We start from the raw sequence: 12,260 nt of genomic DNA on the forward strand, positions 1-12,260 counted from the left end.
TGTGCATGGGAAGCGCTTGATTAAAGTAAGTACAGAGAGTTAAAGTTGATGAACAGATGATCCTGAAAGTGAGTTAGAGAACAACCGAGCAGCAAATAAGAAGTCAGATGAGCAGAGATGAAATGTGGTTTGGTTTTATATCTGGGGAAAAAAGTATCACTGGTGCTATAATTATCTTGAGACAAATGCAAGAGAATTACCTATGAAGAGCTTGTCTGATGGATTTCGTGTAAATTAGCAACAAATGAGAGATTGGTGAAGGTTGGTGAAGCAATATACAGAAATGCTTAAAATCATCTAAGAATTAACACATTTCAGTGACTACTTTAAAGGTTTCTGTACTGAGTCTATTGCTTTTCATTTGTGTATTAGAAATATCCAAGAAGTTTTGTATGGGTTGTCCAGAAGAGATGCTATATACTGATTTAATACTTGCCTGTGAAATAATGAAAGACCTACTTGAAAAATCCTATAGAAAATAAAGGTCTGAGAATGAATATTACCAAGATCAAATTGATGATCAATGGTTGTAGTGTTGGAAAGCACCCCCCCCCCCCAAACAGAAAGTTTCTTTTGCTCAATTTGTGAAAATAGATTTGGGTATAATTCAATCTTTTGTGCTTTGAGGTAAATGGAAAGAGGATAACCAGTTTGTGTGCAAGAGTTAGGAGTGAATGGAATAAATTCTGCCATTACTAACCAGCAGAGAGTTACCACTGTCGACCAAGGGAAGAATCTATCAAGCATGTGTATGCAGTATGATGTATGGAAGTGAAACCTGATCAGTGAGAGTTGCATGGAAACAAATGATATGCGTCTGATATAATAGATATGCTTTAATGCCCTCAGGTGTGCAGAACAGGCGACTTCAATGGTATGGTCACATTGAAAAAAAAAGTGACTGGGTTATTGTGTCATATGTAGAACAGTTTAAGATAGCAACTCCAGTTTGCAGGAGAAGGTTGAGGAAAACATTGGAGGAAGTGATAAAAATGGGCCTGAAAGAAAGAGGGATAAATAAGACTTGGCCAGAGATAGGTTAGTGTTATAGACCTGTGCTAGGGGTCACAAATGAAAGATACCACAATTAGTATAAAGTGTATGAATATAATATGTACTTATCATAAAAATAAAGGTGCCACTAAAGTGGTATGAGAGGAATGTGCTTGTAGCATGCGGTTAAACATGGTATGAATGTCAACATCTAGTCTCTGAAACCAGTGGTATTCATAGGACTGGTTGATTCCACTTAGTACTCAAATAGGGGTGATTTGTACCCCCACAACAGTTAATTTGGAAGTAAATTTCTGAAGGCTTTTAATGTGTCAACATGTAAAATAGATATAAAGCCAAATATGATGATTATCATGATGATGGCATTATCTGTATCGTTGTGTTCATTATTTAAACTCGTATTTAAAGTAAGCTTTTATTTTTTCAACTTTCTACAAACCTCAGGATGTCAGGCTTATAGGCTGGCATCATGGTGTAGTATCTCTTCCGTCCCATAGTAATCTATGTACCTATAAAGTTGTTGTTTTTTTCTCACTCTGATATTGATATTAAAAGCCTAGATTGAAAATGAAAATAATATATTTCATGAGTATTAAACATTTTAAATGCATCTATGTATGATTTATTCTTTTTACAAAGGTTGGAAAGTTGGTGTTATTCCAGAGTTTTCCTTCCCCTAGTTTGTTAGGTACCTCTGACGTTACTGGGAAGTGTTGATTTCTATTTTTTTTTTTTTTATCACACACACTCTAATAATAATTCTTTTTATTGATGTTGTTTTTTTGTTTTTTGGAGGATGGGGCTAGAGATGAGGCATCCTAGTGGATGCTAAACATGCACTCATTATTTCAGCGGTTGGCATCTCTGAAATAGTGGCCGAATATCTGGCATCCTACCAGATGCCCCTTTCTCAACAGAAAATTGAAAAAGAAAAAAAAAGATAACTAGCAGGACTCTTTGGAAATTCCATGGTGCTTCCTAAATTAATTTGTATAATCTATTCTTAATAATACTATTTCTTTTGAAATGATAAATGTCTGTCAGTTTCGATATCATTAATAAAAACACATTTTTTTTTACATAAAAATAGTTGTTGTTTCTCTAAATAAGTGAATATACCTTTTATTTACTTACTTGTAGCAATTTGATTCTTTTTAAAACAATAAATATTCTCTATTTTTTATCATAAAAATTATTATCAAATCAATTATTATTCAATTCAAATGAATATCACTTTTTTTTTTTAAGTGTGTTTATTTTAGAAGTGCACTGTTTTCATCAACTAGGTGAGATAATTTGATTTTTGAAACATTCATTTTAAATTATATTATTATAATTATAATCGGTTGGAAAGCAGGAAAGCGGAACAGTTCTACAGGCGCACAGTTCTAAGAAAGAAGCTTTGTTCATGGAATCTACATTTAGGTCTAGAGACAGATAAAGAATGGGGGAAATTATTAATAGTAGTTTCAGTTAGACAAGTGTTTTTCATGAAAGTCAGGACAAGGAGGACCCTAGATTGGAGTTCAGATAAGCACTTGCCATGTAAATAGCAATAAAGCAGAGACAGGCTCGCAACGTCTTTTTCTGTGGAAAAGAGGTTGCAGGGAAGAGAATGTTTTTTTTTAGAGGTTTCTGTGGAAAAGAGGTTGCAGGGAAGTGAATGTTTTTTTTTACCTTAGCAGCATCACTTTAATCACCAATCATTGCCTTCTTTTTTTTTTTTTTTCAAATGTGTGTGAAAAGTGATAACATGTGTACAAACATGCTTTAGTGTATTATAGAAATAAAAATAAGTTTTTCTGCCCCATCTTTTATTCAATACCAGCTCCAGCTTGTGTTTGTATTGTTTGCCTGTATGTTCAAAATATAGTCGTTTGCACAGTTGCCCGTTGACTGTCTTCTCACCCCAGTCATGTCTACGTTTATATTTATGTATTTCTTAATTATTCATTTTTTAAGGTTTCTTATTAGATGATTTTTTTTATTTCACGCGTGTCGTCCAGTGGTGGAATGACCCCGGTTGTCGGTTCTGGTGTTTCCTCAGCGAGGATGTCAACAGCCGGTTTCCTGAAACAGACTTGTCATGCAAAACAATTGAAAAGACCAAGTCAATAGTTGTTTCCTTTTGTTCAAAATTCCTTGTATTTCAATCACGGGTACAATCATAGTTAGCTGTTTAGTTAGGAACTGGCCACTTGTTAACTGCAAGGTTTTCTCTTCTCTCTCCGACAAAAACTCAATTATCTACGTGACAGGGTCAATCGATGGGGGGATCTTCGCTCGTCGGACCCAAGGAAGCAAAACTCTCTCTCTCTCCCTCTCTCCCCCTCTCTCTCTTATATCAGTGACAACATATGCGCGACTGTTCTTAATGCCCCAATACAACAACGTATCAACCCGTTTAAACAAATACATATTTCATTTCCACTTTTTTTCTTTGGGGGTGACAAAAAAAATCAACAATACTTTGCAATATTAAGAAAAAAAAAGATCTTTACAGAATACGTAACCAACGAAAAGCACCCTGACAACAGCGCCTAAAAAAAAAAAATCTGAGCGAATAGGAACCAATAAAAATCTGCCCCTACCTTTCTCGTCTGCTTCCTTTCTTTCCATATCTCCATTTCCCTGTCTCGCTGCACATTTTTTTTCTGCATTCTGACAGCTATTTATGCCCTCAAAGTTCAATTTCACTCTTTCTTTTCCCTTCAGTACGTTCAATGTCAGTCTTTCTTTTCTCTTCGATAAGTTTTCTTTTCAATCGTTCTTTTTCTCCCATTTTTTTCCTTTTTTTTTCTAAACATTTTTCTGTGCTATTTTCCATTTCCTTTATATATATTTTTTTTCTCAAGAGAACTGAGTTCCAAACGCTTCAAAATGTGATCATGGTCACTCGTTCGTGCACATCCCAGATGTGATCATCCTGGTCACGGCACCACGTTGTAACGGAAAGTGTCACGCGCATCACGTTGTGACACAAGAGTCATGGCAGCAGATCGTGATAGTCATCGGCACCAGATTATAACAGATATATGTCACTGGCACGTGAATGTGACACTTTCGTGTCCCGGGCATGCGTCGTCTAGTGGTGGACCCCTCCAGCGTGACCAGACTCGCACTGGTCACTGGAAAACATACCTCCGCTGCTCAAGGCACGTTAAACGTGCATGACCCCAAGTCCGTGTGGCAACATTGTCCTCTTCGGCCGTCACTCTGGTTTCATGTATGTGTCTTCGTCGTCTGGCGTCAGGGCATACCTGAAATAAACTGCATCTTCACTTATGTCGGCAATCGAAAAACAAAGAAAAAACTCTGAGGTCATTTTCGTTTAAACGAAATAAAATAATTATTTGCAATCATTCTACATTTGTTTAAAGTCGTGTTTTCGTTATCCGCGCTTCGTGATGCAGGTTGTATACTTGACATATCAGGTTAATTCTCTAGCTAAGAACAAGATCTTTTCAAGTTAGTTCTTATTAAGATTTCTGCCCCTCTCACCCCCAGGTGGGGCGAGAGCCGATGTGTACGCTTCGCTCGCTAGCCAAAGACTGCCAAAACCCTTCTATCTATTTTCGAGTAGGCGATCGTTGTTTATCAAAAGCATCTTCCTTCCTTTTCTCCATTATCTTCTATTCCCCCCTCTTTCTTCTCTTGTGAATTTCTTTCTCTATCCCCCTATTTTCTTATTCTTTTCCCTTTCTCTATTGTTTTGTGAACATATCTGTCAAACTAGCTTGGTGGTCTCCGAGTTAAAACACCCCGGGTCCCCGACTCCGAGCAGACATTTTGGAACCCAAATTCTCGAGACTGTCCGAATCAATTACGTTAGTTAAAACTCATTCTCACCAGATCCAACTAGAAAAATAATCTCTTTGTCCAAAATTCACATTTTCAGACTTATCTCTTTTTTTTCCGCCATTAAAACAGATACCATTTCTCCCGAAAATCTCATAAACGCCTGTCTTAATCTTTGACACAATATTAGCACGCCCCCCCCCCCCCCCGGCCATAAGCATTCTTATCTTCACCTAGCTGAACGGGACACCCGGCATCGTCCGGTGTCCCGTCACAGTTTGAATTCTGTTTATTCTGCATAATTATGTAAAATTTAAGATGAAAACATTCTAACACACAGAAATAAGTAACCTTGTTGGTGTTTGTGTGAAAAGTCTCTACCAAACTCCTCTTTGAATATTTTGTCTACAGAGTTGAAATTTGATATCTAGGGCATTTTTACCTGTAGTACACTTTCCATTTGATTTTTTGCCAGTAAAATTTGTTGCTAAGGGATCACAATTGAAAACAAAACAGTTGACCTTAGCAGGAGTAGTCAACTAAACCTGTTTGCATGCACAAATCAACATTAATAGGGAAAACAACATTATTTTTTAATTATTTAAATGCAAATGGGCATAGCTCAGAGATAAAAAATGAGGCTGGAGTGCTGTATGTTTTGGTTTCAATTCTAGCTGATGGCATCCAAGTCATTTTTTAAAAAACTAATAAATTAATCAATAAAGAATTTTTTCTATAATAATAAATCCAAAATCTGCATGAATTAAAATATCATATTTAAGCATATTTTACAATTGGGCAACACTGGGTGGCCTGCAAGTAAAATATATTGAACAAGCTCATTGTCCAGTTTTCACATTTCAGCAGGTCAGCAATCTCCAAATTCCACTCTGTGCAATATTATCGAATTTTTCTGATAGGAAAAATTCTTCACAACTGAGATGAGATTGCAAGATGGTCCCAAAATTGGATAGTCAAGCAGGAGCCTCGGTGTTTGCTTGCCCTTACTGCAACTTCTCTTAAATGTCGTAAATAATCAAAGAAAAAAGGAAACTGGTTAACTATAATCAAGGGCAACCCAAAGGCTCACATTTTATTAACTATTACATCAAGTTATAAGGGAGGGTACCACTCCTTTTTGAGGATTGCTTTATCCTTCACTTTTTATTCATTTGCTTCCCCATTGAGCAAATTAGACACAAGGCCATTTTTTAATGTGGAGAGTGAAGGGGAGAGGAACCAGCTCCCCCAAGGGGAACTGGATAGTGACAATTAGTATGAAGGGTTTCCTCTACATTGACCAATAACTAATTGCTACAAGAGCAATGATTTTATATGTGTAGTTGCCCCCACATATGGTCTTTGATTGCAGCATCTGCTGGAACAAATACTGCACGAGTGAGATTTGATCTTGGCCAAAAAGCCAGGCCCCTTTATCATTCACTTTATAATCTTGAGTGTTTAGCAAGGGAGTATTTAGCACCATTTTTTTTTTTTTTTTGTCTTTGATATGACTATCTAGGATTGAATCTCAGTTTATCGGCCCATTAGTGAACACTCTTACCATTAAGCCAAATGGATAGAACTACGAATAATCGATATAAATTATTCAAATAAATTTCTCCCTTTCTTCTTCATATTTCTCATGCTTTTTATTGTTTTTATTTTATTTTATTTTTTGTAGGCGGGCCATATTCTGTTTTTGCTGGCCGTGATGCATCAAGGGCATTATCTATTTTCTCAGTCAGTAAATCTGCCATCAAAGATGATTATGATGATTTGAGTGATCTGACATCGGCTGAAATGAATCGGATATTAGAATGGGAATTACAACTGACAGGTAAAATAACATCTATCTTTATTTCAATATATCATTTTTATTATTCATTTATATATATGTATTTATATTTATTTATTATATTATTAATTATTATATTTATTATATTACTAGCGGGGGGGGGGGGTACCCGGCGTTGCCCGGGTGTTTGTAGGTGTGTATGTAGGAGAGGGTGATCCTGTTTTAATATTTCAAAAAAACATGATATTAAACAAAAATTGGAAAAACCAAAACAAAGCAAAACACCGAACAAACGTAAAAAAAAAAAAAATAGGGAAAAAAAAGGTGTAAAAGAGGGGAAAAAAGTTTAGGTAGAAAGGCAGGCTTGAACCCAAAGCATCGAGACTAAGGTGGAAAAAAAATGCCCAACACGTTAACCCTACGCCAAAGAGACACGCACTTAATAACGGATAAATTTAAACCTTTAAAAACACTTGCAGGTAGTTGAAACTAACGTGAACGTTTTGTAGGTCAAACATGACGTCATTATCGTAGTAGCAGGATGAGAGAAAATGAAGGAACGATTTTTTTCGGCACCCCTCCCTGTACAAAACTGATCATTTTAGGGTGAAGGAATTAATGTTTTTGGCCAATTTTTCGATATTTGTCGGGTGAAGGTTCAAGCTTTAAAATGATACCTATATGGCGAAAATCCATGGCCCATGTTGAAAATTTTTGCGAGACATACAAACACACATACATACATACATACATGATGTGATGGCAGCAAATTCGCTTTCGAACATTGCCATCACTCGATATAGCACAAAAATAAGGTATATAGAAACACAAAAACATTCAGTAGTGTGCTGCACGAATGTGGCTTTTAAGCCCTGCTAAACTCTTGCATTCCTTAGCACACATTGTACAGACATGTGTACCACTAGCAGCACATTCTTGCTGTTCTTTTCTATGCAAGATCAAATGCCGTTTCAAACTGCCTGCTGTTTTGTACACCAGCCCGCAGTTGACACAGGTTAGCTCTGGCAACTCAAGACTGCTTTGTGGCCCACTGCACTGATGAGTAGACTGGTGACTTATCAGCCCAGCTCTGCTCAGACATATTCTTCCGCACACCTCACACTCCAGACCAATTTGGCGCCCCCCCCTCCCGTCCACGGTTCCTTTCACTCTCCCTTTCCGGATATCGCGCTTCAGCCGCTCATACTGGGTTCAATCCACCTCAAACTTGCCCACACCTCCCCGCAAGGTCCTTCTCCACCCTCTGTGATCCAAAGCAAGACTCTCCCAGGTTCTTTCATCAATCCCACATTTTTTTAAGTTGGATCTTAAACAATCCTTAAATCTCAATTTAGGTTTTTGAGCCAGACATCTTCCCTCAGCAAGCTCGCCATAAAGGAGTTGTTTGGGAAGTCGACTGTCTAACATCCTCACCACATGTCCACTCCATCTCAGTCTATGCTTAATAATGTGAGCCTCAATGTTAAGGCATTGGGTTCGTTCAAGCACCTCCACATCACTGACATACCTAACTCACACCTAAGATTCACCGTAGGCACATCTGGTGAAACCGCTCAAGACGTCTCAAATGCTCCCTGTATGTTGTCCAAGAGAGGAGTAGAGAGTACGCATGCGGCATAAACCTTAATCTTAGTTGGCAGCAAGATCCCATGACGTCTCCACAGACGCCCGTCCAACTTTCCGAATGCATCACTTGCCTTGCTGATTCGTAACGATACCTCATCATCCAGGGCACCGGACATACTCAGTGTGCTACCCAAGTATACAAACTTAGTGACAGCCACTATCCTTGACCCACGGATATAAACTGAGAGCTCATAGTATGGCATGCCCGGAGCAGGCTGATACATTAAGACAGTTTTTTTTCAGATTGATGGTCAGGCCCAATGCACTGCAGGCAACCGCAAAAGCATCCACATGATGCTGCATATTAGTCACAGTATGAGCCACCAGATCACACTCATCCGCATAGAGCAAGTCACGAATCGTGTTGGTGAGTACCTTTGTACTTGCATTGAAGTGCCTAATGTTGAACAACCCCCCAGTAGTTCGGTAATGAATATAGACACCATCAAAGCACCCCCCAAATGCCATCCTAAAGACCATGGTGAAATACAACACAAAGAGTGTGGGTGCTGGAATGTCTCCCTGCTTAACACCATTTTCTACTGAGATAGGATCAGCCAACTTTCCCCCAACGTTGATCACAGCCTTCATATCATCGTGGAAGAGCTTTAAGATGGTTACAAGCTTTTTCAGAATCTCCCACAAACTATCCCTATTGACTGTATCAAAGGCCTTAATCGATGAACACCTGATACAGTCCATTTTGCTGTTCTATACATTTCTCCTGCAATTACCTGGCTGTAAAAATCATATCCACTGTCCCTCGACATCTTCTGAAACCACACTGCGACTCAGGCAAAACATCATCAGCAATATGCTCCAGCATTCTGTCTAGCATGATCCTACAGAGCACCTTACCGACTACTGAGAACAAAGAGATGGCCTGATAGTTTCCACATTCATCTCTGCTACCCTTTCCCTTGTATAGCACTACCATCAATGTATCCCGCCAATCCTGCGGAATACACTCATCCCGCCAAGCAATTCCGCTAAGCGTTGCATCATCTTGGGTCCAGAACATTTAAAGATCTCCGCATGCAAACGATTTGGGTCAGGAGACTTTCCATTGTTCAGCTTATGGACAGCTGCTTCAACCTCCTGGAGAGAAGGAACCTCTGCCAAGATATCCTTGACCGGATTGCTAGGAATCGACCTAACAAACTCCTGATCAACATAAGTAGGTCTGTTCAGGAGGTCATCGAAATGCTCCCTCCATCTATGAAGGATGTCGGTAAGATCTTGAAGAAGATCCCCACCATTTCTCGAGTGCAGAGGAGTGATAGGTGATCTGGATGGTCCGTAAACCATGCGCAATAGGCTGTATAAGACCTTGGTGTTGTTCGAATCCGAGGCGAGCTGTATTTCCTCAGCTTTCTGCTTCCACCATTCATCCTGCATGTTACGCAACCACCTCTGCACCTCGTGCCTGATTGCCTTAAACTTGTCCTTCAATCGATCTTGCTCACCATCCGTCAAACCACCCCTGAGATAAGCGTGCAATGGCCTGGCTTTTGAATCAAGCAGAGCCTGAATTTCAGTATCATTCTCATTGAACCAATCCTGATGTTTACGCTCACAATAACCTAATACTCTCTCGCACACCTTATACACAGATTCCTTAAAAGCAGGCCAAGTATTTTCACAATCAACCTCTTCCATCTCTTTAACTAGTTTCTCCCTCACAATATTGTCCCTTAGACGGACAACATTAAGTCGCTTTGGGATAGCCACACTAGCTTCCCTCATCTTGGGCTTCACAACACACTTAATCTTTGCACGGACCAACCGATGGTCGGTCCAGCACTCTGCATCCCGCATGACACGAACACTGCAGATATCCCTCATCTCACATTTTCTAGCACATAGTCTATCAAGTGCCATTGTTTGGAACCAGGATGCATCCAGGTCGTCTTGTATTTGTCCTTCTGCTGGAACATGGTGTTACCGATTTTAAAACCCATCTCTGAACAAAACTGCAATAACATCAGACCATTGCTATTACACTTGCCCACTCCGTGTTTACCCAGCACATCCCAGGTTTCAAAATCTCTTCCCACCCTAGCATTAAAATCTCCAAGAATGAAGATCTTATCAGCAGAGGGAATGCGTCTAACTACACTGCACAAAGCAAGGTAGAAAACAACCTTTTCATCTTCTGTTGCATCCATAGTGGGTGCATAGACACTCAAAAAAGTTGTATAATGACCATTTACCAGAGGTAACCTCAGAGTCATGATCCGGTCACTCACACCACAGGGAAGTTCTTCCAGGCTAGAAAGAATTGATGCCTTTATAGCAAAAGCCACGCCTGATTCCCTCTTACATCCATCCGTTCTACCACTCCAGAAAATGGTGTAGGCCCCAGCCAATCCAGAAAACTGTCCCTCATCAGCCAGCCTGGTCTCAGACAGAGCAACTATGTCCATGTCATAACATTGAAGTTCCTTAGATACAAGAGCAGATCTATGCTCTGGATGTGTTATTGCTGATGGCAAGTCAAGCAAGGTCCACACATTCCAACAGCCGATGGTCATTTTCATATATTTCCTCGCAGTAGCATGATGACGACCGGGTCCAGGCTGTGGAGCCCTGAAACACCTGCCGGGCCAGGCCCTGGAAATTCCAGTTCCCTTATTGCCATTTACGTTTATAATCATATTTTCCAACTTCATTGAATGTTTTGCCGTTTAAGGCTACAGCCAGCCTTTTTTGCTATAAAGATACACGAGATGGTAAAAAGTGTATCTAATTTATATCGAGCAATGCCTGTGCATGAGGATTGTTATAGTGGGGAAAGACTTTGCACCGAGACAATCCCACTCTCTAAACAACTGCCACATTGATCCAAAAAGAAGAACAAGTCAACATCATTGGATGCAGTAGTCATCGCAGGTTTTATATCAGTTTTCCTTCTCCTAGGGAGGTTGCCTTCACTATGGCTTACAGAGCCCTCTCCACCCACCATGCCATTTGATCCATGACTGGAGATTAGGTTGCTGGGTACCAGAGCATATTCCACACGCTGGTGAGTCATATATGCCGCAGCTTACAGGGCCTAAGCTCCTCTGGAGGTTTCTGTCAGGGTTACCTCACCTTTAGCCTTTATTTAAATAACCTTGGCCCACAAGGCAGTGGAGGTCCAGTTATACGACGCAGGACACTCGCCGTTCATCAGAGCCCTGTCTGCGTGGCAGTGGTCACGATGTGCACGTGGGGTTGATTTGTCTGGGAGAAGCACAGAAAGACGCTAAGACATCTGTGTGCTTTTAACACACGTCCACACCAGAGCTTGACCACTCATACATACATACATGATGATGATTGCGACGTCTTGTCAGACGAGTGCCACTCCCTCAGACATTTAAAATCCATGAGCCCAAATGCCTGAGGGAGTATCTATACAAAGATGATGTTACAGAGTCTTAGCTTTGTACGACAGCTAAGTCTCTCTCTCGGTTCAAAATGTTGAGATCCAGCAACAAGCAAGAGCAAGATAGCCAGCAACAAATTAAACTGCAGACCAGCTTAATGCGGGTACTGGTCTCCCGCTTTATGGTTTTTTAAATCAGAGATTTGCTTCTAGAAAGGTTGCCTTCACCACGGCTTACGGGAGCCCTCTCCACCCCAATACACATATACACACACACACAAATATACACAGTGCTAGTTGGCCGTTGACCCAGAAAAAGAGTTCATTCGCCCTTTGGAAGGTCTTGTTTTTAATCCTCTAGGGAGACTAGCCGCCCTCCTCACCAAACAAGTCTGGTGGGGGAACCAGTTTAGTCGCCGGTGACCCAACCATGAGGCAGGTAGTACTGGGTTACATGGTACCAGTATCATATGATATGACCTGACACACATACATACATACATACATGCATACCCACATTTTCGCTTTTATATATATATAGATTATATATTATTATTATTATATATGCCCTTTTCTCTTCCCTGCAACTTCTTTCCCACAGAAGAAACGTTGTGAGCCTGTCTCTGCTCTATG

At 40.0% G+C, this 12,260-nt stretch overlaps 1 protein-coding gene across 1 annotated transcript in view; it reads left to right on the forward strand.

The window, feature by feature from the left end:
- Positions 1 to 12,260, forward strand: part of LOC145268240 (membrane-associated progesterone receptor component 1-like) — a 52,917-nt gene that overhangs the window by 32,019 nt on the left and 8,638 nt on the right. Inside the window, exon 2 of the mRNA XM_080123566.1 lies at positions 6,497 to 6,652. Coding sequence (XP_079979692.1) covers positions 6,497 to 6,652 — 156 coding nt within the window. The remainder of the gene's footprint in view (positions 1 to 6,496; positions 6,653 to 12,260) is intronic.

Source organism: Euprymna scolopes, chromosome 43, assembly GCF_053919585.1.
Source record: "Euprymna scolopes isolate OS-2025 chromosome 43, ASM5391958v1, whole genome shotgun sequence".
NCBI lineage: Eukaryota > Metazoa > Mollusca > Cephalopoda > Sepiida > Sepiolidae > Euprymna > Euprymna scolopes.